General features: G+C 38.4%; 2 protein-coding genes across 2 annotated transcripts in view; one reads left to right on the top strand and one right to left on the bottom strand.

Moving 5' to 3' along the window:
- Positions 1-27276, bottom strand: part of CCDC146 (coiled-coil domain containing 146) — a 140591-nt gene that overhangs the window by 74750 nt on the left and 38565 nt on the right. The window lies entirely within an intron of this gene.
- Positions 7114-11409, top strand: FGL2 (fibrinogen like 2). Its single transcript, XM_007450082.1, has 2 exons — positions 7114-7764; positions 10532-11409. The coding sequence occupies exons 1-2, from the start codon at positions 7149-7151 to the stop codon at positions 11236-11238; spliced, it is 1323 nt and encodes a 440-aa protein (XP_007450144.1). The 5' UTR covers positions 7114-7148; the 3' UTR covers positions 11239-11409.

The following is a 27276-nucleotide window of genomic DNA, read 5'->3' as shown; positions in this document are numbered from 1 at the left end:
TCTCTAATCTGACCTCATATTATAGATGAGGAAACTAATGCCTAGTTAAGTGACAAGAAAGTGGAAGTTTCCTCACTAAGATCATGGGTTCCATAACTACCATTCTAAGGCTCTTTTCACCCTGTCATGTCATGCTATTTTTGAGATGAAAATGGTAGTGATTGGAGACTTATTTTAAGCCTACGTTTATACATGACTTGACCACAGCTTGTGCATCTGTGTTGTCATCTTTCTGTGCAACAGCAGTTGTTGCAGCTGAACTTTATATCAAGTATCAAAACACATGCCATATCATTTGTACATGTAAACATGATTGAAATAATTGTGTGTTAAATACACAAGCAGAGGAAAGCTGTGGTAAATAATGATGGACAATGTAAAATAAGGGCCAAGCAATTTTACATCTCTTGATAATGATCAAGATTTTTTTTTTTTTTTTTTTTTTTTTTTTTTCCTGTACGTGGGCCTCTCACCACTGCGGCCTCTCCCACTGCAGAGCACAGGCTCCGGACGCGCAGGCTCAGCGGCCATGGCTCACGGGCCCAGCCGCTCCATGGCATGTGGGATCTTCCCGGACCGGGGAACGAACCCGCGTCCCCTGCATCGGCAGGCGGACTCTCAACCACTGCGCCACCAGGGAAGCCCTAGAAGTAGTTTCTTATACTCTGAAAATTTTTCATTGCAAACAATAGGATATGACTCAAATCATAGATAATATCAAACTAGAAGCGGAGAAAGAAATAAACTTAATAAGATAATGCTATACCTCAGAATGCCATACTTTAAATCATGTTTACTTTTAAAACTACAACATTTACTCCATTTCATAGATTTTCTTTAGTTACCAGCACAGTAGAAATTACCTTTAAATTAACATTTATTGAGAATTCATATGCTGACATATATATTTCATAAGATAAACGTGAGTCTTTAAAAAACAAGTTTCAAAGAGAGGAAAGAACAGGCTTTTAAAAGACATACATGCAGCATGAAATTATTCAGTTGGCATGGAATTAGTTTACTATTTTCATTTTTCCCTAAAAAGTTAATTGTTTAAGATGCATACCGTATTTATGAATGAACTGAAACAAATTCCTAAAGCTAAATTTTATTATTCAGTTTAAATTTATGTAATTATATAACCTATATGATATTGCATGATGTTATATAAAATTATATAACATAATAGATATATGTAATGTTATATATTCTATAAATTCAAATTTATATGTTTTTAAATGCCAAGTAAAGGCAAACAAAGCAAATAATACCCTAAGGAATGCAAGTGATAAAACAGATAAAACCAAATTAACACTTAGAATGAATATATAGACATTTCTAAGAATTTAAAGCCTTGGATTTTGTAACAGTATACAATCAATCCTCATTATTCATGTATTGCATATTTGCAAATTCACTTACTTATTAGAATTTATTTATAACTCCAGGATAATACTTGTGGGCTTTGGGGACCATTTGTAGACATGGCCAGTGTGGTAAAAAGTTCGAGTTGCCCAACACATGCATTCCCAGCTGAGCTCAGAGTTCAACACTCTGTTGTCTTATTTCAGCTCTCATACTGTAACCAAGTGCTCTTTTGGTGGTCTAAGTGCCATGTTTTTCCACAGTTTTGTGTTTTTTGCTGATGTTTTCACTGTTTAAAATGGCCCCTGAGCATAGTTCTGAGGTGCTATCTAGTGTTCCTCAGTGCAAGAAGGCTGTGATGTATCTTAAGGAGGAAATACATGTGTTAGATAAGCTTCCTTCAGGCATGATTATAGTTCTCTTGGTCATGTATTCTGTGTTAATGAATCAACAATATATACTAAATAAGATGTCTTTAAACAGAAACACATTGAAAACAAGGTTATATATTGATCAGCTGACAAAAATATTAGGACCAGAGGCTCGTAGAAGCCTAACCCTGTATTTCCCCTAGGAGCAATGGTTTGGTATTTGCTAATTCAGTGTTTGTGGTGACATTATAGAAAACATAGCTACCATAAATTATGAGAAACAAAGGGAAGACAGGGAAAGCCACAATTTCATTTTTATGATTTCTTTATTATGATTTTATTTTTTGTTTTGTTTGAGGAATATAAAAGGAAACTCAAGATCAATCTCCAATACAAGAAATAAAAATAAACATATTTTGTTTCCTCAGCGTCGGTTATATGAAGTTTATTGAGTCTCTGGAAATTTAGAGAGATGACAGGAAAATTAGATGCCATGCCCCATGGATCTCTTAGCTCCTCCATGATCCCTGGCTTGGTGTGGCATACACAGTAAAAGATTTTGTTGATAAGATATTGACATTGATAAGATGGACATTCCAAAACTCCCATGAAATATTCCAGTTTCAAAAAATTCTAACCTGAGAAGCCCTGGATATCTCACTGAAGACCTAGGCCATTAGTTCATCAGACGACTGCATGTTTTATGGTCTTATTAAGAGTGGACCTTTGGATATTTCTGCCCTATATTTCTCTTGATCCAGACCCTTAAGGATTCACATAGTGGATCTTTCATGGTAGGTCCATGCTGGAGGGTTTCCTAGTCTGGATCTCTTTATCTATGCTAGAGATGTACTTGCAAGACATAACAAAGAACCTGCCAACTATGATTCTAGTTTTAACCAAAATCAGGCAATTCTCTATGGGCTGCTGAAATCAGGCTTTTGTTTAAAGTTCTTTCCATGAAATTTATAATGAACAAGGACTAAGACCTCTAAGGAATATTAAGATAAACATTATTTACTGTTGACATTTCAAACCAAGTAGATTAAAAAGTGAATGTTTTAATTTTTTATCCCAAAACATGAACTCCCTAAAGAACCATCAAATTTAGTAAGTTAGAAACTACAGATATGTTAAATTAATAGGCATAATATCAAGAAAAGGATCTCAGTACTATAAATAATAATTATTAAATTTACTTACTTCCTTTGATACAAATAGAAACATAAAGGGTTTCTTTATTTTAAGAAAACTGTGTTAAGGGAAATGAAATTTTGCTTTTGGAATCTGATCCAGATACAGTAAATGCAGATCCTCTCTTAAATATACTTTGCATAAGAAAAAAAAAAGTTTGAATATATTGTGAACATAGACTGATGAAAGTAATTTTCATATGGGGCTTATAAAAATATATCTTGCTACTTTAAAATCCCAACATGTATTGGTGTTAAATAATTTGTTTAGATCTGAAAAACAAGTCTGTAAGTGGGCATCATGCATCAGTTCCAGGTTGAGAGCAGATATGGGGTAGATGTTTCCGACACTGCCATGAGGAATCAGTAGACGATTCTAGGAGTCAGGGCAGGCTGGGCATGAGAAAATCCGGAAAGGTTTTCCAGCAAGAAGGAAAAGGCAGAGAGTCAAGGTCGGAGGGTGGGAATTCTGTAGGAGTTGAGGACCAGAAATCAGCTCTTCAAGTTTTTGATTATCTGATGGCTGCCTCTTTGAAACCCTCTCTCCTGGTCTTTGTGACACAGCACTCTTCTGGTTCTCATATTTTACCATCCTTTTGGTTCCTGTGGCTTCACATTGACATCCCTATCCATTCTGTGCTGTTTGTAATACTTAGATGTTCAACTGTATGTTAGATATTTCTACTTGGTGGCTTGTCACTCTATTCAAAACAGAAATAATACTACTACACTCTCCCCAACTTACGGCTCCCTCTCTACTCTCATTGCCATGGCATTACTTAACTTCAGTTGGAGTCATATTTCATGGTGCTCTCTCAACTCTCCCCTCTCCTTCCATTTTTCATCCTGTATCATATTCTATAGATTCTATTACTCTTTGACAAAAATAGTTGCTACCCCTTCACCACCCCTCCTGCCACCACACTAGTTCACCTCTTACCTAGTTCCCACCACTACACTGGCACCTCTCACCTAGCACAACATTTCCTACTGGTTTCTAGCAGAAGATTCATTCCTAAAAATGGTGCTAGAAAAAAAAAGATTCCCATTATCAACCGAAATTTGAAAAATGCAGCATATGTTATTTTCTTCTTGGCCAGCCATAATGCACATTAGCAAATTACTGATAATTTTCAGAGCCACCTGTCCTGGAACTCTGTTGTCACATAACATTTATCAACATCTAGGTACTCACGTTCCAGAAAACACACTTCAGGAAAAAATGACTTGGACTATTTAAATGGCTTCTAAACTGCTCTTTTTGCCTAATCTTTCCCTTTCCAGTGTACCTACAATTTCAATGATAGATTAATTCCTCTCAAATGCTTAACTGATTATATTATTCCTTTGCTCAAAACCTTCAGTGGCTCCCCACTGATCTAAGCAGTGATTTAAGCACCAGGCTCTCCACAACATGGTACCAATATTCCTTTCCAGTATTATCTCCCTGCCCCCCACATGGCAGGGTGGCACAGGAGAAGACGTGAACTTTGGAGTCAGACCCAGGTTCAAATTCCAGCTGTCCTTTAAAAAGTACGAAACCATAGGCAAGTGATTTATTGCTTTGAACCCTTTCTTTGCTCATCTGCACATGCAGGAAGTAATTGTGTAGATGGGAGGATGTAGTGAGATAGTATTTGTGAAAGCTTCCTGCACAACTGTAGCACAACACTCTCTGGCCCCGCGGGCTGTAAACTCATTAGGCAGATTGAGCCTCTTTCATGTGGTGGTCACTTAGTGTCTGCCTCTGGCAAGTGAACAATAATCGTTTAAAATTAAGAACCCAGAATTCCCACTTACTAGTGTCGATAAAAACTGATTAATAAAGCGATTTTTGGCCTTTATTTGGGGTATTTTCTATGGTCCCGAAGGGACAGGAGCCAGTTCCCATAGCACATCCAAGCTTTTTAGATGGAACTATGCCACTGGCCCTTGGCTAAGTGGGGTGTGCAGGGCCCAAGAATCAACATCAGTGCCTAGAAAGCAAATCCCTGATTCACAGAGATGAAACAAAAGCCCAATGCGAGAGTCAGAAAGCTATACCTTTGTTAGATTTAGAAAAGCTTAAAAGTGCTTATGATTTCACTTGAAAGTCCAACATGAACAAAATACAAAGCCCTCAATACCCCTTCCTAAGAAGGAAAAGGGGATTTTTGTTTGATGTGTTCACTAGTGTAGCCTAAGTGCCTGGAACAATGTCTTGCACATAGGGGATGCTCAATTAATATATGATGGATGGATGGATGGATACATCTATATGCTCTAGCATAGTGCTGAGTATACAGATCTTTAATAAATTCTTGACTGGACTTGACAGGCTAAATATGTGGATTTATAGCCTATCAAGTCAAAGGCATTTAATAATGTACCTTGAGCTAAACATCGTTCCTATATATTTCTGCTTTATAAGATATTATTATCTATATTATCATCATTCTCCTTTTTCTTTTTTCTTTTTTTTTGCGGTACGCGGGCCTCTCACTGTTGTGGCCTCTCCCGTTGCGGAGCACAGGCTCCGGATGCGCAGGCTCAGCGGTCATGGCTCACGGACCCAGCCGCTTCGCGGCAGGTGGGATCTTCCCAGACCGGGGCACGAAGCTGTGTCCCCTGCATCGGCAGGTGGACTCTCAACCACTGCGCCACCAGGGAAGACCAAGAATGTTACATTTTATACACTGCATATTTTTCCTTCAGCACTGCACCACTCAAAATTTTTGTAACTATCATTCCTGTATGAGGGGAGAATAGCCAGATTTCTCCTTCACAGTTACAGGAACAAAGGCTCAGCAAAGTTAATGATCTATAGATCCAATAAGAAGTAGATGCAGGGGTGGAATCTAGGTCTCCTGAATATCCAGGAGTAAATACAGTTTGGAAGTGTAAAGTGAGCCTGACACGTTTAGAGCACATGAATAGTTAGGCTGAATAGGAGCATTTGGCTGGAATGAAGGAGTATATAGAAAAATCATAGGAAATCAGGTTAAAGAAATAAATAAGAGATAGATTACAGAGCACTTTAAATAATACAATAAGAATTTAGACTTTTAGCCATAATTTTGAAACTATTTTTAAAACAATAAAATCCTTTTTTAATAAGAAACCTTACATGAGACGCCAATATGTAAAATAAATTAAAAGGAGGTGGTTCCTTCAATAGAAGCTGTTCCCCCTTCCTGTCCTCAGCCTCTCAGAAGAAGAGTTTGAAAACCATGAAAAAAGGTTTGAAAAGTGTGAAAAGTCATGAATGCAGACATGTTTGGGGCAAAGCGGTGACATAGCAAGTGGCATAGAGACCAGGTGGAGGGCCCACTGCGGAGGCGGAAACTCAGAGAGGGGACTGCTAGAGCTGCCAGCGGGGAGGGAAGGCAAAGATGCCGGAGACAAAAGAAGAATCAGAACCAAGATGGGACAGACTAGTTCAGAGATTCGTACTTGGCAGATGTGGAAGGACAGTACAGTCACAGAATTGGTGAAGAGCAAAGGAGAAGGCTGCTGGTTTTGATGAAAGGCAAGGATGTATTTTAACGGTGTTTTTGTCAGACATTCCTCCTATGCTATGCAGTGGTCGGAGAAATAGAAAGCAGCACTTTTTTCTCTACCAGTTTTCTTCCCTTTTCAAACAGATGAAACGAAAACAGATGAAAACAAAAAAAGCAAGAACCAGAAAGCTGAACTTCATTATATTTAAAATTTTAAGTGCTTGAGATTTCACCTGAAAGCACAACATAAAGAAAATACAGAATTCTCAATGCCCCATTGCAAGAAGGAAAAAGAACCATTTCCATCTTTGTAACATTTCTGTCCTTCACATAATCTGGATAACTAGCACATTCAATTTTATGTTTAAAAACTATTTACCCCACTGTGGAGTTAAGTATCATGAAATGATTTACTTCAAGTATAATTATTTTAAGATTCAGGATTTTTCTTGTGCTTTTTAAAAATAAAAGATGAAAGTGAAACTTGTTGAGTATGTGCATCTGACCAACTGCAGGAATTCCAAAGCGGATGGTTTTGATTGAGAACAAATAACAGTTTGGGGCACACTGAGTTTGATGAGGACTACCTCCTCTTCCTCCGCGTTTCTGAGACTGGTGATGCAACGTGCTCCCGCCCTTTTCTGAGAACACGGAAAGCCTGACTCAGGAAGGCAGCTGCAGCTCTTAAAAAGAGCTCCAGCCCGGCCCCCTTCCCTGCTGGGGCGAGCGCCACCGCAAAGATGAAGCTGGCGAAGTGGTGCTGGCTGAGCTCCGCTGTCCTTGCTGCTTATGGTTTTCTGGTTGTGGCAAACAATGAAACAGAGGAAATTAAAGAGGAAGCAGCCCAGGACGCCTGCCCGGTGAGAGTAGAAAGCAGAGCGAAATGCGAGGAGGGAGGCGACTGTCCCTACCAGGTGAACCTGCCCCCGCTGACTATTCAGCTCCCCAAGCAGTTTGGCAGGATCGAGGAGGTGTTCAAAGAAGTCCAGAACCTCAAGGAAATCGTAAAGAGCCTGAAGAAGTCTTGCCAAGACTGCAAACTGCAGGCTGATGACAACCGAGACCTGGGCAGAAGTGGACTGCTGTTACCCGGCACAGGAGCTCTGGGAGAAGCTGATGACAACAGAGTTAGAGAGTTAGAGAGCGAGGTTAACAAGCTGTCCTCTGACCTTAAGGATGCCAAGGAGGAGATCGACGTGCTTCAGGGTCGCCTGGAGAAACTGAATCTTGTAAATATGAACAACATAGAACAGTATGTTGATACCAAAGTGGCAAACCTAACATTTGTTGTCAATAGTTTGGATGGCAAATGTTCATCTAAGTGTCCCACTCAAGAACAAATACAATCACGTCCAGGTATGTATAATAATGTTTTCTTATCATTTGTTCATGAATGTTATATAGCTAGACAGTATCCATAAACATTAACCTTATCATATAACTTAAATAAAGGATGTATTATATAAGTTAAGCCTTTTATTCATCAAGGTAATACAGAAAAAACTATTATCTTTGCACATGTGCCCACAGAAAGGAATAGGACCTGATTACAAAAAATCATGAGTTCTGTATGCGTTAGAAAGCACTTTCAATTTCAAAGATCTTATTTGCTGACGCCAGAGCTACACACAAACAGAAGTGGAAGGAGAGAATTTCTTTTCTTTTTTTTTTAAAAAAACATCTTTATTGGAGTATAATTGCTTTACAGTGGTGTGTTAGTTTCTGCTGTATAACAAAGTGAAGCAGCTATATGTACACATATATCCCCATATCTTCTCCCTCTTGAGTCTCCCTCCCACCCTCCCTATCCCACCCGTCTAGGTGGTCACAAAGCACCGAGCTGATCTCCCTGTGCCATGCGGCTGCTTCCCACTAGCTATCTATTTTACATCTGGTAGTGTATATATGTCCATGCCACTCTCTCACTTACTCCCAGCTTCTCCTTCCCCCTCCCCATGTCCTCAAGTCCGTTCTCTACATCTGCATCTTTATTCCTGCCCTGCCCCTAGGTTCTACAGAACCATTTTTTTCTTTTTTTGTGAGTCCATATATATGTGTTAGCATATGGTATTTGTTTTCCTGACTTACTTCACTCTGTGTGACAGACTCTAGGTCCATCCACCTCACTACAAATAACTCAATTTCATTTCTTTTTATGGCAGAGTAATATTCTAAGAGAATTTCTTAATGTTTCAGTGAGTTTAACTTATTTATCTCTTCACTGAAGTGTTTGAAAACAGTAGAATTAAGGCAGTGTTTGTGGTTGTACTCTGTTCTTTGGAAATCAGTTTATTTGTGTGGTCAGGTGACTGCTCCTTATATGGCAACAAGAGACCTCTGAAAGATTTTAGCAAGTAATCTGCAGTTCATAATCCCAAATGTCTAGTGGAAATGGGAGATTTTATAGATGGGTTAAAAGCAGCTATATGGCTTCATATGTGTGCAAAACTTTTTGCTTTTAGACCTAGTGGCCCAAAAACATTTTAAGGGGCGTTTTGGCATGCCACTAAGGGAAGGCATACATTCTTGTTTCTTCCTCTCTTTCACTAGAATTCAAGCATGTAACAGTAGAACCCATCTTCCCCATCCAAATTATTTGCTGATAATCTGAATTAGCTTTAATAAATATATGTTAAAGGCCATAAACCTAACTGCCTGTTCTGCCCACGAACTGCTAGCTGTGGCACTGGTTCCCCCAAACCCTGGTTTTTCCACATGAGTTTCTGGGACCATTGCTGATGGTGGTCTTATCACACTTTGGAAAGCCATCTCTGCATGAGTGCGAGGTTGAAGGGATATGGTGCCTGAAGCAGAGATCATGGCCCTTAGAAACAAGCACTTCATGCATCTTCCCTAGGTAGATTCCCCGGGGAATCTACCCAGTGAAGGTATTTGGGAGATTCCAGGACCACTGTTGCTAATAGTCCCAGCAGCCTGCATCTAAATGTGCCCTGCACATAGCAAGGCAGAGTTTCACATCTTAGGTGACATACGTGGGTGAACATTAGATGTGGTACTGCATGGCAATTTGTAATGACAAGAACAAGATTCTACTGTCTTTTTTTCTACTAAGTTTTGGGGAACTATCTGAATATTCTGAGTTCTAAGTACACATGAATAGATTATTTGTGGCTCATAAGTGGCTTGTATTAAACTTGCCTGATCCAGTACCAATCTTTTAGAAAATTATTTTGGAGTAAATATCTGTATTGGTTCCTACAGAACCACATTAGCTCTTTATTACACTTATCCTGAGCATAATCACCTGTGGTTTCCTTCTAGAAACCAGACATGTGAAACACTAGCTAAATATTTTCCTGGATAATAAATTCACAGTAAGAATATTGGTATATTATTGAAGTTTTTAAAAACAACTTAAGCTTCTGTATCTAATTGTCAAGCAAGTAAAATAAATGGAAATGTTGATCAATGCTTTTTTTTTAGAATTTTAATAAATCATTTGGAACGATCCTATAAAACTGCCTGAAAGTGGAGTCTATCAGCCTCTTTAGGTAAAAGGATATAGAAGCCTGTGCTTCCTCTGTATACATGGAATGCAGTTCTAGGAGAGTTGGAATCATCTGACTTTCAGGACCAAGGGATGCAGTGGTCACAAGGACAAGCTTTGCAGCCAGCCAGATCTGAGCTCTGTCCTGGCTCTGCCTTTTAAAGCTTCTGTGAAGTTGGACAAGCCACGGATCCTTTTTGAGCCTAATATTCTTTCTCACCAGCGGGTTGTTAGTAATATCTACATCATAAAGTTCATGTGCAGATTAAGTGTGAAAATGTTATCAAGTCTTTGGCAGAATCCCTAGAACACATGCGGAGCCCTCACTAAATATTACTGAGTTACTAAAACTATCGCTTTTATTTCTTCTTGTTGTTGTTTGTTGGTGGTGTTGTCAGTATCATTACCAACCAAGACTGTGCTTGGGAGCTTTTTCTGCTTTATGACACCAGGTTCTTGTTCTGAGGCGTTAACAAGCATTTGCTAAACAGGCTCAAGTAAGTTTAGCTGAGCAAGGTTTCATTATCACCATTGATCAAATTATAAAACTGCTTTCGTGCATATGCCTAGTTTTTATCAACAAAATCCAATGCCTTTCTTTTTTTACTCCTGCAGTTCAACATCTTATATATAAAGATTGCTCTGAATACTACACGATAGGCAAAAGAAGCAGTGAGCTCTACAGAGTTACACCGGATCCCAAAAATAGTAGCTTCGAGGTTTTCTGTGACATGGAGACCATGGGGGGAGGCTGGACAGTGCTGCAGGCACGTGTTGATGGAAGCACCAACTTCACCAGAACGTGGCAAGACTACAAAGTAGGCTTTGGAAACCCCAGAAGAGAATTTTGGCTGGGGAACGATAAAATCCATCTTCTGACTAAGAGTAAGGACATGATTCTCAGAATAGATCTTGAAGACTTTAACGGTGTCAAACTCTATGCCTTGTATGATCACTTTTATGTGGCCAACGAGTTTCTCAAATACCGTTTACACATTGGTAACTATAATGGCACAGCTGGAGATGCCTTACATTTCAGTAAACATTACAACCACGATCTGAAGTTTTTCACCACCCCGGACAGAGACAACGATCGATACCCTTCTGGGAACTGTGGGCTGTACTACAGTTCAGGCTGGTGGTTTGATGCATGTCTTTCTGCAAACTTAAATGGCAAATATTATCACCAGAAATACAGAGGTGTCCGAAATGGGATTTTCTGGGGGACCTGGCCTGGTATAAGTGAGGCACAACCTGGTGGCTACAAGTCCTCCTTCAAAGAAGTCAAAATGCTGATCAGACCCAAGCACTTTAAGCCATAAATCACTAATGCTCATTCTTTTGGGTATTCATTACCTAATAGGGCAATTAATTCCTTCAGCACTTTGGAATATATTTCATACTCTTTTTCCATGGCTTAAAATTTCTCTCTGAGCAATGGGTTCTTATGCTATACAGCATTTGAAATAAAGCTGAAAAATATGCCATTTAAAGAAGTCCTTTGTTGCTGTTATGCTGTTGTCAAAATAAACACGTGCAAGCAATTGGGAGTATTGAGAATCACACATTAGATTTATAATTCTCTTAATGTCTCTTATTTGAAAAGTTTTTACTCATATTACTCTAATTAAAAAAATACTTGTTTATTCAGTAGGCTAGATTTTACACAAGTAACCTGTATTTTGACTGTGACTTAAACGCATCTTTTCAGGCTATAAATAGTTATTGGGTATTTATTTGTCTCTAAATACCCTATTCCTCATTCTGAGATAAACTTACTCAATTTATGGCATTTACAGCATTTTAATTCCCAAGCAAAGGGAAACATACGTAATTAAACCTGTTCCTGCACTATTCGTGAAATGTAAAATTTTATCATTTAAAATATTTTAAAAGGTGATAGCATAATGTCACTCCTAAAAGCATTCAGAAAATGAATTTAACCTTAAAGACCATGGTTTAAAGGTAATTCATTCATAGTTTATAACTCTTTAGATGTTTGATGGTAAAAACTGCTTTAACATGAAAAATATCTTCCTTTGCTGTAATGTACAATTGTTTTTAATTTAAGACTGCTCACTACTGTGCGAGACTACTGGTAGACTTTCTTTTGGAGAGGTAGGTGTGGGTGAGGAATGAAGCACTTATATATGGGCCAGTTTTATATCCAAAGCAATAATATCATTAAGTGATTCACTTCATAGAAAGCTAGGTTTTATAGGACAAATAGGTAAATCTATTTATAAAAAAATATGAATTTTGAAATATATAGAACTGTAGTTCAAATATTATATATTTCAACCCTAAATGGTATATTGCTTGTTTTGCTGTCAGAAGGTTCAAATACAGGTGTTTATTATTTTTAACAAAACGAAAGTATCTGGAACTTTTATAATTCATTAATTAATTCCAGAGTGCAAAAATGATATTCAAAAGATTATAAAAATAGTTTGTTAAATTTCACCATTGTAAAAAGGGACCATTTCAGAGAGAACAGCTGTATTCTAATGCATGTTTAAAAAAGTGCTCTAGGATAAAATTTGAAAAGGATACACTGTACTGTATGTGAGTCATAGAAATACATTCAATGTTCAATTTCTGGTGTCTGTTTCTTCTAAAGTAACCAAGTTTTCAAAAATAAATTCACAGAGATGCAGCTTTACCCATTATTTGAAAATGATTAAGGAGGATAGTAGCTTTAGGTAAGAAGTTAATTTTTCAACTAATGTCTTTTATAGAAAATTCTAATCAAAAAGAAGCAAGATATTCTTTTAAAAATATATAACATACAAAGTGCTCAGGTAAACATGCAAACTATATTATTAATACTATTAAAATACTAAAGAGAAATGCAAATAGAATTAAGGGATGACAAAAATATAAAATATCGTTGTAGATTTCAAAGGCTTCATATCTACTCAATAATACATCAAATGTAAATGTTGTAACTAATTTATTCTTTATTTCTCTCTCTTTTCTGTTTTCTAAAAAAGACTATGAAGATTTTGATATTATACAATGTATTAATTTCAGATAAGGGCATTTTCACTTACTATATATAACTATTAATATATGTGTAAGTTTAGGTAAATTTCTGTGATAAAAATGGACTCCTTAAAAAAATACAGTTCTAAAGAAACATAGCTCATATAGCAAGTGTCCACTGATTTAATAGGAACTAGGTATCATTTCAGGAGAATTTGGCAAATAATTCATTAATCTACGTAAATACTTAAAAGCTTATCTTTCTTTCCACCTTATATTAAGTAACTAAAATTTTAATTCCCATTATACTTTTATGGCACCTTTCTAATAACAAACTCTGTAACGTAGAAATTCCTTTTTGAAATCATTTCATGTCACTTATTATATTATAAAATATATTTTAGATTTTGGTAATCTTTAACATATTGATGGAAATAGATTATATCTGAGAGAGTCTTTTGCCTTAACATAACTGTTCACTAATATATGCTAATGTTCATAAATGTGGATTGACTACTAACAAATACATTATTTTAGAGTCTTGTCTCGGTTTCATTTTACTGGCTAATATTATCTTAATTAACAAATTATTTCTGAGCTTTATCATACTTTGAAAATATTGACTAAAATTAGGCCTCTAGAAATTCCAAATGGAACTGGCTCACGTATCACAGAAAAAAAATTGGATTTTCTGATAAGTAGTAATGCTCTAAATGAAATGATGACACGTGCATCCAGTAAATAAAGAGCTTAAATATACGACGATAAAAGACATCCAAATAACAAACTTCACTGGTCCTTATTTCTGAATGGCTACCCAAGGAAAGGGTAGAATGTTTAAAGGTAAAGAAAGATGGGTAATGTCGTCATGATAAGCTCTTGCTTAGAATTCTTATTTTCCTTTATGTATAAATAGGTTTATGTTTTGTGTCTTTTAAAAACCTTGTGAAATAAAAGATTTAATCTTCTCATCTATTTATTTCTTCAATGCAGAAACATTAAGTATTATTTGTAAAGTAATTTTTATATATTTACTCTTGGCTGAAAACTTGCATAATGTTTACCTAACTACACAATATCTTTGACACTGTGAAGACTTTAATGAGTACTATTTCATTAACAGGAAGACAGAGACAAACACAGGAACACCATTATCTTATTTCCCTCTAGAACACTGTTGACACATTTGAAATACAGAAGTTTCAGTTTCATTTTGCAGCGTTCAACTCCATCTCCCTTTTTTTCCATCATTCTTGTTGCTGTTCTGGTTTAGCCCTCATCATCCTCTTAGGATAATGCAAGCTCTTCCTAATAGTGACCTGTGTCCCCAGTTTGAATCTATTCCAATCCATCCTCCATATCACTGCCACAGGGATTATTCAAAAATACAATTCTGATCATGTTATTTTCCTGCTTAAAACCTGTCAACAGCTCCTCATTTTGTATATGATAAAATCCAGCAGATAAGCCCCTTCGTGAACCGATTTCTGCCTACCCTTTCAGTGTCCTTTCTGCCACTACCCACTCCTGCCAAACTGAATGCCTTGTTGTTCTAGTACAAACCATATTCTCTCATATTTTCATTACTTTGTGTTACTGTTCCCTTGGTCTAGATAGAATGCCATCCTTGACCCCCACTGAGTTTTGTCTTATTATCCATAATTAAGAGCAGGGACTCAGCAGCCAGACTAACTAGGTATGAATATCAGCTCCATTATTTGCAAGCTGTGTGAAAACAGGCAAAATCACTTAATCTCATTGTTCTTTGGTTCCTTCAATTATAAAACTGGGATAACAGTAGAATAGAGTTATTGAGACGATTAAATGAGATAGCATATGCAAAGCACCTAGAACATACATATATATTATCATCATCATCATCATCCTAAATAATTATCTTTCCTGGGCAGTCTTCCCTGATGACATCAGGAGGGGTTTGGTGCCTTGTCTCTTTGGTCCTATACCGTCCTATATATTCCTTATTATATATTACATTATTCCATAATCGTCTAGGTTCTACCCTAAAATCGATCTGTTAGGCTAGGATGTGAAGGAAATTTGAGACAAGAGTATTATTACTCAAAGTGGTTCATGAATATGTTGCCATAGATGAAGAGCTGTAGTCTAAAGAAGCCAAAGTTACAACTGGGGAAGGAGTAGGTACCATCAAATCTGAGGATCTGGGAGATTGTGAATGCAGTTTAGAAGTGATTGACTTCAGGGGAGGATATGGCAAGACAGGATCACATATACTGTAGCATTGCATACATAAGAATGACAAACTTTTAGAAGGGGTTCTAGGAACATGCCTCTGGGTATATATCATGCAGAGGAGTATGGTTGTACTAGGCCAGACAGTGATGGTTCTACCTGGCTGAGTTCCTAAAGAAAAAAGTAGTTTTTCATACTTATACCATATTGCAAATTTGAAATTAATTTTAATCATACCAAATGCATAAATGCTTTAATATTTTTTAAATTATAGCTTAGACTAAAGACCCCTTTGCAAACCACCTTCGATTCCAATGTCCTCCCTCTCCCCAGAGGTAACAAGCAGAGTTGGCTGAATCCAAACTCGAATTTCATTCTGTGCATTGCCAATTTGCAATGTTTACTGAGTCATAGCTCTGCCAGGTTTCTTTTGTTTATTGATTGGGAAGAGTTGGAAGTGACAATAGGAGTGAGGGAAATTGGGGGTACTTGGAGAACTCGGAGTCCCCTGAATTCCCAAATGTGACTGAGCCTCCGTGACTCCTTGGAGTGGTCCCTCCCCCACATTAGATAGAGGTCTTCTTGCTGAAGGCACTGTTGTCTTCTTTCCTGAGAGAGTAATCTTTCAAAAAAAATTTTAATACAGTTTTTAAAGGTTACTTTCCGTTTACAGTCATTACAAACTATTGGCTATACTGCCCATGTTACACAGTACATCCTTGGGTCTATCTTATACCCAATAGTTTGTACCTCCTGCTCTCCCACCCCTATATTGCCCCTCTTCCCTCCCCACTGGTAATCACTAGTTTGTTCTCTATGTCTGTGAGTCTGCTTCTTTTTGTTATATTCACTATTTTGTTGTATTTTCTCGATTCCACATAGAAGTGATATCATTTAGTATTTATCTTTCTCTGTCTGGCTTGTTTCACTTAGCATAATGCCCTCCAAGTCCATCCATGTTACTGCAAATGACAAAATTTCATTCTTTTTTATGGCTGAGTAGTATTCCATTGTATTTATATACCACATCTTCTTTATCCATTCATCTGTTGATGGACGCTTAGGTTGCTTCCATATCTTGGCAATTGTAAATAATGCCACCATGAACGTTGGGGTGCATGTATCTTGACAGCTACATGTAAAAGAATGAAATTAGAACATTCTCTATCAAATGGATTAAAGACCTAAATGTAAGATTGGATACTATAAAACTCATAGAGGAAAACATAGGCAGAACACTCTGACATAAATAGCAGCAATATTTTTTTGAATTTGTCTCCTAAAGTAGAGGAAATAAAAGCAAAAATAAACAAATGGGACCTAATTAAACTTAGGTTTTGCCCAGCAAAGGAAACCATTGAGGGCTTCCCTGGTGGCGCAGTGGTTAAGAATCCGCCTGCCAATGCAGGGGACATGGGTTCAAACCCCAGTCCGGGAAGATCCCACATGCTGCAGAGCAGCTAGGCCCAGGCGCCACAACTACTGAGCCTGTGCTCTAGAGCCCGTGCTCCGCAACAAGAGAAGCCACCACAATGAGAAGCCCGTGCACCGCAACGAAGAGTAGACCCAGCTCGCCACAACTAGAGAAAGCCCGTGAAGACCCAATGCAGCCAAAAATAAATAAATAAAAATAAATACATTAAAAAAAAGAAACCATTGACAAAAAAAAAAAAAAGGACAACCTACTGAATGGGAGAAAATATTTGCAAATGATATGACCAGTAAAGGATTAATATCCAACATATATAAACAGCTCATACAATTCAACATCAACAGAACAAACTACCCAGTCAAAAAATGGGGAGAAGACTTGAATAGACATTTTTCCAAAGAGGAAATGCAAATGGCTGGCGAACAGGCAGGTGAAAAGATGCTCAGCATCACTAATCATCTGGGAAATGCAAATTGAAACCAAATAAGATATCACCTCACACCTGTCAGAACGGCTGTCATCCAAAAGAACAGAAACAACAAGTTGGTGAGGGTGTGGAGAAAAGGGAACCCTTGTGCACTGTTGGTGGGAAGGTAAACTGGTGCAGCCACTGTGGAAAACAGTATGGAGATTTTTCAAAAAACTAAAAATAGAACTATCATATGGCCCAGCAATTCCACTCCTGGGTATATATCTGAAAAAAACAAAAACACTCATTCTGAGGGAGTGATCTTAATTCTCCTTTACGCTCCTCCATCCCACTTTTCAGCATCCCCAGATCTGTAACCAGGGCAAGACATGCCCTCTGGTCAGTTATAAAGTCAAACTGGCGGAGAAGCCTTTATACAACTTTGCTAATTTGTATCAGCAGAAATCTGGGGAACATGCATAAAGACAGATTTTGAGGTTGCCTGACTAAAGAAGAAAAAACAGAATTTCATATGTGACCGAGTTCACTGATATAGGTATATTTACCAGAAATTCTGAGTTCAATGGGCTAGTTTGGGCAGATGTGTTCGGTTCCAATAGTTTGATTATTTAACACCTACCTAAAGCAGAAACTAACACACCATTGTAAAGCAATTATACTCCAATAAAGATGTTAAAAAAAAAAAACACCTACCTATATTCAACAGCAGCTTGTATTAACTAAAGTTGAGAAGCCAAAAATGTCTTGGAATTAAAAGATTTATGAAGATAGAAATGTTAGAGTGGAGTTTGCTGTCATTAATTTAGAAGGTATTTATTGAGTGTATATGATGTGGTCTTCAAGGAAGACCAAAACAGATAAGACCCCTATACTCAGGGAGTTTATATTTAATCAGAAGAGATGAATAAATAAACAATATATGATAAATGCCATGAAAAATTAAGCAGGGTAAAGAGAGATAAGGAGTATCAGAGGAAAGGTGCTATTTTATACAGGTGGTCTGGGGCGACCTCTCTGTGGAGGTGACATTGGAACAGAAACTTGAAGATACAGGAGAACAAGCCAGGCAGATATCTGGGAGAAGTATGCTCCAGGCAAAGGGAGCATCAGGTGCAAAGGTGCTTGGCACCTTAGGGTCAGCAAGGAGGCTGGAAAAGCAGACAGTCTTGGGTGGGAGGGGTTTAGGAGATGAAGTCAGAGAGAGCTTGGGGAGTTGGGGTTAAATAAGAAATGTGGGTGGGGCTGCCAGATCATCTAGACCTTGTGAGTCATGGTGAGGATTTTGCCTTTTACTCAGAGTAGGTAAGAGCCGTAAGGGTTTTGATTACAGAAGGTACATGATTTCATCCAGTTTTGAAAGCAGAGAATAGACTGTTGAGAGACAAGATTGAAGCATGAACACCAGTTTGATGGTATTTGCAATAACCTTGGAGAGTGACGGTGGTTGCAGTGAAGTGGATCTTTAAGATAAAGGGGTGGACAATGGAAAGATTTAGAGTTATCACAGAAAAGTACGGGATTTTAGCCTGAGCAACTTGAAGGAGGGAGCCGCTGTTGACTGAGATGGGGAAGAACTGCGCGGGGGAGTTGTCTGGAAAGTGTGTGGGCGGGCGGGTAAGGGGTGGGGACCCGCAGTTTTGAATCTTCTCAGTTCAAATATCTATAAGACATCCAAGTGGATGGCATTTGGATGTTAGTGTGATGTTCAGGGAAGACATCTAGGTCGCTAGAATATAGATGGTAATGAATCTGTGGGACTAGATGAAATAACCTAGTAAATAGGTGTACATGGGGCAAATGCTTTAACAGAAGGGGTTGGAGATAGGGAGGAACCAGCACAGTCGTATCCTATCCACCCACCTTGTAAATGTGTCATTTGAGAAGTCCCAGGGTTGCTTCCTTATGAAGAGGGCAGAGATTTCTTCCTACTGGAACAGATAATTTCTCTGGATTATTTGAGATTTGGATGTGCTTTTCCTTGCTTCTGCCAGCCACACTATTTTGTTGGGTTACTAGATATCTTAGAAGCCATTATGTTACTCTACTATGGATTTCTGCAAATCATTGCTTTTGACTTAAGCAGTCACTTCGCAGTGAAGGGAGGAAGCAATGACATACTGAAGCCTCAGATAGTGCATCTTCTGGGAGACACCAGCTTGTGGGGGTGGAGGGTTGTCACGCAGGATACAGTGTGTGCATGTGCGTGTGTGTGTACGTGTGTACGTGTGCATATAGCAAAAGAAATATGAACTAGGCCACAGACCAAAACACATTCTTTGTTAACAGTGTAATGTCCAAGTTTGAGGAATCATGTATGGACATTTTAAATCATTAGAGCACTAGTTTGCTATGATTATAAACCTTTAGTTAAGCAGAGACTGGTTTCACTCCTTTTCTCTATTTTTAAGACATTAATAATCTTAAAACTTGCTTCTTTCACAAACATTCTCCAGTAGCTATCCAAATTAGAGGTAACCTAAGTCTTGTATTTCTAATAGCTTTCAAAGAGCTTACACTGGAATGGCTATCAATAAATATGACTCAGAATTTTCACTTATGTTGGGTCCAGCTGCAGGTAGAAATGAGAGTAGTTCTCTGCGTAAGGGTAGGTTCCCCTTGTGGTGTGTTGATGCATGTACATGCACACATGCACACACACACACACACGAATACCCCACATGTACATATATAATATACATTCATGCTTATATATGGTATTTGTAACACATCTGCTATAGCACACAAGGAAACCTGCCCATTGAAATAAAATAGACATGTAGCTCTTACATGTAGTCAAAAGTCAATACAACAAAAATCACACTTGGCCATAGCTAACTTATTTTAAGCAATGTTATATAAAATAGATTGTCATAAAATAGAACTTCAGGCGGTTTAATTCCCTATAACAAATTCTGTGCTATTAGTGCACCTGTTATTCCTTGAACTGTTCTTTCTGTACTGCCTCTCTTCTCCCCCACAGCCCCATAGCGTGGCTCCTTCTGCTTTGCTCTTTCTACCTCCTCAACAACTTTTCTGTCAGGTCAGCAGCCTACTGTCCCCAAGCTCGTACTCAATTCTGCCTGTGCACCTTTGCTCACCTAAAGTCCCAGGGGTAAACCAAAATTAAAACCATGATCTAGATAACTGGTGATCAGCATCTTCCTAGGCTTCGCACAGTAACTCAAAACGATCTTTTTTTTTTTTTTTTTTTTGAGGTAATCCAACTTATCTATTTTCACTTTTGTTTCTTGTGTTTTTGGTGTCAAATCCTAGAAATCATTGCCAAACCCAACGTCATGAAGCTTTTGTCTTTTGGGTTTTTTTTTTTGTGGCTGTGCATGGGCTTTCTGTAGTTGAGGCGAGTGGGGGCTACTCTTCGTTGCGGTGCACAGGCTTCTCATCGTGGTGGCTTCTCTTGTTGCGGAGCACAGGCTCTAGGGCTCAGTCTACAGTAGTTGTGGCTCGCGTGCTCTAGAGCACAGGCTCACTCAGTAGTTGTGACGCACGGGCTTATTGCTCCTCAGCATGTGGGATCTTCCCGGACCAGGGCTCGAACTTGTGTCCGCTGCATTGGCAGGCAGATTCTTAACCACTGCGCCACCAGGGAAGCCCGATCTTTATTATTTTATTAGCCATTTTCAGAATGAAATCTGCACTGTAATGCTTAGGATATATATTCTTCTTTTGAAAGCAAAAAATCACATTTTAAAATAGACAGCTTTTTTTGTTTTAGCCCCTTAAAATAGCTATTACATTTATCTCTATTATCTTAATCCAATAAATATTTATCATTTGCCTACTATGTGTATAGCATGGTGTGACGTGCTTATTAAATTATTTTGAATAAGATCTTTTCCAAATAATAACTTTCTAAACTCTCAAAATATAAGTTTAATCTCTAGCATTCAAGATTTCCTCTGAGTGGGACTTCCCTGGTGGCGCAGTGGTTGGGAGTCTGCCTGCCAATGCAGCGGACACAAGTTCGAGCCCTGGTTCGGGAAGATCCCACATCCTGCGGAGCAACTAAACCCGTGTGCCACAACTGCTGAGCCTGTGCTCTAGATCCCACGAGCTACAACTACTGAGCCCGCACATTGCAGCTACTGAAGCCCTCACGCCTAGAGCCTGTGCTCTGCAACAAGAGAAGCCACCGCAGTGAGAAGCCTGTGCACCGCAGCAAAGAGTAGCCCCTGCTCGCCTCAACTAGAGAAAGCCCGTGTGCAGCAACGAAGACCCAACGCAGCCAAAAATACATAAATAAATAAATTAATTTAAAAAAAGATTTTCTCTGAGTGATTAAGGATGACACTGTTTAAGATGAATTGCTTCTCTATTTCAAAAGCCCTCATACAAAGGTTCAGCATATTTGGAATCATATAGAATCTGAAAACTTGCTCACTTTCTGTCTCTGGAAATTGGTTTTCTCATCTTCTACAAGAGGCAAGTAATTGTGCTTATGTTGTGAAAGTTTATCAGAGAAGGGACCACAAAACTATTTGCCTACATTTATTTCCCATTCAGTAATGAGTATCATAATTTTTTTCAGTTAATCCAAGTAACCTGTTTTAATTTTTGTTTAGCGATTCTGCTTCTGAATACTCATAATGATAAGCAGCTGTCCCTTGCCGAGTGCCAACCATGTGCTGGACACTTTCCTAGGAGCATTTCCAATGTTATCTCTGTTGCTGGGGATAGTGCCACAATAAGGAGGTAAAGACTTTACACCACTAAAGTCTCCCCTGAGGAAAAAAAAGAAACAAACAATTTCTGTTATCTACAAACTCTGTATCATGTGTGGGCCATTATCCATTTTCAGTTTTCCTGGCTTTCTTGGTGTTTTTCTCATGAAATGGACTAATTTTCTCTGATAAATAACCTGTGGAAATTCCATGGTAAAGTGCATACATTGTAAACCTCAGTATCACCCCTGCTCTGATTTTCTGTGTGAATCTACAAAGTGGAAGATGATTCCAATTAAATCTTAATTTAAGGTGAAGCATCTCTTTTGTATCTTAACAAAAACAATTACATAATATTCTATTGACAGGAGATTTTTTTTAAAAGAATTTATTTTCAAGGGTGTTAATGTCCCTACTTAACCTAGTGGTTAAAAATTATTTATTTTCTGTAGCTAAGTCAGAATTTATAACAATTCTGGCAGAAAAGGCAAGCAAGTTTCTGTTCTCTCCAAACACTGTTTTACTTCCATGGTTACATGGCAGGATTCACAACGAAAACATTCCCCTTAAGTACAAAGCACTTTGTAAGTTCTTTGGGAGCCAAAAGATTTCTCATGTAAACACCGAAGCTCTTATTTTCAATATATAAAATTTCATTATATAAAATAATTCTTTAAAAATGCAAATATCATTTGTAAATGAATGGTGCTGCCGATGGTGAATTTTAAAATTTCTATCCTATAACGAGTAAAATTTTTGTCTTTATCTGATCAAGCAAATGATTAAAAATCTAGAACGGTTCATGGGTATATCATGGGTAGTTATGGAAGTTGAATAGTTATGTAAGTTACAGTCTTTATGGTATGGTATTTATGGGGTTGGTATCTGGTATTGAATAGGCTGAACCGCTATAGTCGAGGTTCTTGAACTGTGTCCCCAGCGACCCTAAGGTTCTGTAGACATATTTCATGAAGGTTAAAGGAAGTGGGGTAGGGGGAGATGCCAGGAGAAGAGGGGTGTAGATAGAAAGGGGGAAAAACCTGCCTGGGGATGGGAAAAAATGTTTCCGGGGAAGTTTTTAAAGAGGGGGTCAAGTTGGGTGTGTGTGGGAGAGGCATCTGCTTTGATGAGGAATTTTAGGAAGTTTTGCCGCATGATGTGCTGTGGAACTCCCTCCTCTCTTCCTGAAGGAACCTTCAGTATAGTCAAGTTGCTTTCCACAGCTTTCTGGAGGCAGATCTGTGTTTCCTTTGGCTGTGCTGAGATGGGTGTTAGGGTGGAAGAGAGATGGCTCCCTTTTATTGAGTTCACAAACTATCTACACAGAGCATGGGGGTTTCCCCAGCGCCCCAGGGGGACTGGAGCTGTGGTGCTGGTGGTGACAGGAGATGTGAAGGGGAGAGAATGGGGAGCAACCTTCACCTCTGCATCCTTCACTTCTATATCCACCACATCCAACTCTGTTTTACATATTGTGCTGCTGTGTATGATTTTTACTGGAAAAAAAGTGATAAAAGCAGTTTAAAAAGAGGATGAAAATCACGATGGTAGACAGTGAGGTACCCCTGAAGGTGAGAAATGTATATTAGTGTAAAATGAGGCTCAGAGAACTTACATGGCTTTCTGAAGCCTGTATGGCTAGTACATGCAGAGCAAGGACTACAACCCATTTTTACTGAACCACTCTTCCACTCCCTGCAACCTCCCACCAATCAGAGATTTTCTTTCCAAACCATTAGTATTTAACATAGTTTGAGCCTGTCCATTCTTAGACCTAATCTCTATAGACAGCAAAATTCCTGTCTTCTTAATCTGAGGTTGATGTCTGGTAATGCTTGTACCCCCTTAATTCATATCTCTGATGCCACCCAGGTATACTTGTTTGCCTACACCTAGGTGTGCATGGGCTGGGAATATGTAGAGAACATTTGCCTCAGAAGGTAATGGACTTGGCATGAGGTTCTAAGCTTCTCGTCATCTCCTCTCCATTTCCCTGTATACCAACATACATGCCAGATAGAATAAAGGTTAAAATATGATGACTCAAACTACCATCATAGGAGAAAACACAGGAAACAATTTATGTATCAGAGTGCCAAAGGTCTTCTTAAGTAGGACATAAAATCGTGAAGTTGTAAAAGAAAAGATCAGTAAATTTAAGCACATAAAAAATAAACTGCCACATGGAGAAAAGCCACCTTAAGCAAACTCAAAAGAAATCCAAAATCTGAGAGAAAGAGTTTGCAATGCATATTATACACAAAGGCCTACTTTCTGTATGTATAAAGAGTTTCTATGAATCTCTAAGAAAAACTACACAATTAAAAAAAGGACGAGAACAAAATTTACAAAAAAAAGAAAGTACAAATAGGTCTCTACATTAACCATGCTTCCAGCTTCTGTAAAGTTGATGCTTTAACATCTGCCCTACATGCCTCTGCCAGATACGCCTTGTTCAAAACCACCTGATAATATGCCTGAGTCACCTTGCCTCCTTCACTGTCCTCCTCGCCCACCTTGACAAGAGTCCTCCTCCTGGGAGGAGGACAACTTTTCAAATGGAAACCAACCATTCCAGAGTCCACACCCTCAGCCATCTCATTTATTAGGTCCTCACACTCTGGTCAACTATACAGCTGCCCTCATCATCCCAATGCCAGGTGCCAAACAACTAGGGACATCTCCTATGCCCCAGAGCCTGCTGAAATTATTCAAACTAGCCAGTCCTGAACTGCTTACTCTGCCTCATCCATTCCTTCCCAGGGAAACAACAATAAAGGCTCTTGCCCACTGTTCCGCCCTCTCTCTCTGCCTCCTGACCCACCTGGTGCTTCCCCACGTGGCCCCCCCCATGACATGGCATGCCTCCTTTTTTTAGGAGCTGTGAATAATAAACTGTCATTCCAGTGGTAATTGTCTCCTGACCTGTTGGCCTTCCTATACCTCACATTTTCTATTAATACACTATATTTTATTTATTTATCTATCTATCTATTTATTTATTGGCTGAACCCCGAGGTTTGCGGGATCTCAGTTCCCCGACCAGGGATTGAACCTGGGCCACAGCAGTGAAAGCGCCAGATCCTAATCACTAGACCACCAGGGACTTCCAATACACTATATTTTAAAACAATCTTAAACATATGAAAAGATGCTCCACTCCACTCATTTTAACGTAAATGTAAATAAAGACTATGATGAGATAACCTTTTCCCCCAATAGAGTGACAAAAGTTGAAAAGTCAGACAGAGCACAGTAAAGAGACATTTATTGTTGAGGGGAACATAAATTATTACAACCTTTATGGAGAGCACCTTAGCAGTAAAAAGTCTTTTTAAATACACAAACTCATGATCTGGCAATTCCACTTCAAAAGTATTGAAAGTAGGATCTCAAAGAGATACTTGTACACTATGTTCATAGCAGCATTATTTATAATAGCCAAGAGGTGGGAGCAACCCAAGTGTCCACTGACAGCTAAACGGATAAACAAAATGTGGTATGTACATACAATGGAATATTATTGTCTTAAAAAGGAGGGAAATCCTGTCACATGGTACAACATGGATGCATCTTGAAGACATTATGCTAAGTAAAATAAGCCAGTCACAAAAGACAAATACTGTAAACTATGAGGTATCTAAGAGTAGTCAGATTCATAGAAACAAAGTAGAATGTGGTGGCCAGGAGCTGGGAGGAGGGGGAAATGAGAAGGTGTTGTTTAATCGATAGAGCGTTTCAGTTTTGCGAGATGAAAAATTCTGGAAATTGGCTGCAGAACAAGGTGAATATACTTAGCACTACTGAACTGTACATTTAAAAATGGTCAAGGGGCTTCCCTGGTAGCACGGTGGTTGAGAGTTCGCCTGCCAATGCAGGGGACGCGGGTTCGTGCCCCGGTCTGGGAAGATCCCACATGCCGCGGAGCGGCTGGGCCCGTGAGCCATGGCTGCTGAGCCTGTGCGTCCGGAGCCTGTGCTCTGCAACGGGAGAGGCCACAACAGTGAGAGGCCCGCATACCGGGAAAAAAAAAAAAAAAAAAAAAAAAAAAAGGGTCAAGATGGTATATTCTATGTTATGTCTATTTTTCCACAATTAAAAAAATTTTTTTAAACAAACAAACCCATTGATCCAGCGATCCCACTATTAGGAATTTGTCCTTTTTTTAAAATTTTTTAAATTCTTTTAGTTCAGGGGATGTCTTATTTACTTTAATATTCCACATTGTGCTAGTACAGTTCTTTTTTTGAGGGTTTTCAGTAAACATTTATTGGAGGTAAATTCTACTGACTTAAAATATGCTCACTTTTTAAAATAAGAAGGTGTACTAGTGTTAATATTTGGAACTATGGATAATTTTCTAAAATAATGCCAATATTTAAGATTTTTATAGAAAATAGTTACACATTTGATTAAATCTAAGACATCATTGAATATATGACACACCATTATTTTATGTTCTATGGAGATAGGAAAAAATGCTGTCAAATTATGACAAAATGCTTTTTTATCACTTGAATTTTTATTTTACACTCATTGATTTTTTTAAATTAATTTTTATTGGAGTATAGTTGCTTTGCAATGTTGTGTTAGTTTCTCCTGTACAGCAAAGTGTATCAGCTATATGTTTACATATATCCCCTCTTTTTTGGGATAGGAATTTGTCCTTTTAATATAATTATTTCAGTGTGAAATGAGGCACGCCTAAGGTTACTGACTCTATCATTGTCTGTAAGAGCAGAAGATCAGAAATAATCCAAATATCTTATAATAGGGATTTGATTAAAGTATGCTCCACCGTGCATTGAAATACCATGCAAACATTAAAAAGAACATAACAGTTGCATGTATATGTGAAAAAAGCAAGTACGTATATTATACTACCACTTGCTTGTTTGTGTGTAGACTTCTGCAAGGCTATATAGGAGACTGTTAATGATGGTTGCCTCTGGGGAAGGGGACAGTGGACTGGGGGATGGGGTGACAGGCTGACTTACTTTTCACTGTGTACTATTCTGCACCTTTGAATTTTGTACTCCAGTAAGTCCCCTACATAGGAAACTTCACATTGCGAACTTTCAAAGATGCGAACGTGCGTTCACATGTCCAATCACGTAAGTTAGTTCACATGTCTGGTATATATTGTCACGTGCATGCATCCTCTACAAGTGGTTGTGCTTTTGTGTACTTTACTGTACAGTACTGTATTGAGTACAGTAGTACAGTATCTTCTTTCAAGCCCAGGATGTCCAGAAACAAGCGTAAAAGCAGCGGTATATAGCCAATTGTGTTAGTCGGGTACCTAGGCAAACTTTGTTGGACTTACAAACAAATTGGACTTACGAAATCGCTCTTGGTACAGAACTCATTTGAATGTAGAGGACTTACTGTGCTGCATATTTTATGTATTAGAAAATAGTTAAAAAGAAAAAAATACTAACCTCATGGCTGAAAAAACTTTAATACCTGGCTCTCTGATATTCTATTCTTTAACTTCCTAGTCTGGCTTGTATCTTACTACTTGACCTATTGATTGTTCAGTTCTGTGCCTGGACCTGAGGTGATGATGGGATACTGGGTGGGGAGGAAAACTGGAAGGAACTCTAAAGAGACCCTGATCTTG

The sequence above is a fragment of the Lipotes vexillifer genome, unplaced genomic scaffold (assembly GCF_000442215.2).
Source record: "Lipotes vexillifer unplaced genomic scaffold, Lipotes_vexillifer_v1.1 scaffold712, whole genome shotgun sequence".
NCBI classification, from domain to species: Eukaryota; Metazoa; Chordata; class Mammalia; order Artiodactyla; family Lipotidae; genus Lipotes; species Lipotes vexillifer.
The sequence above is the reverse complement of the archived record's forward strand: the minus strand, read 5'-3'. Positions and strand labels throughout refer to the sequence as shown.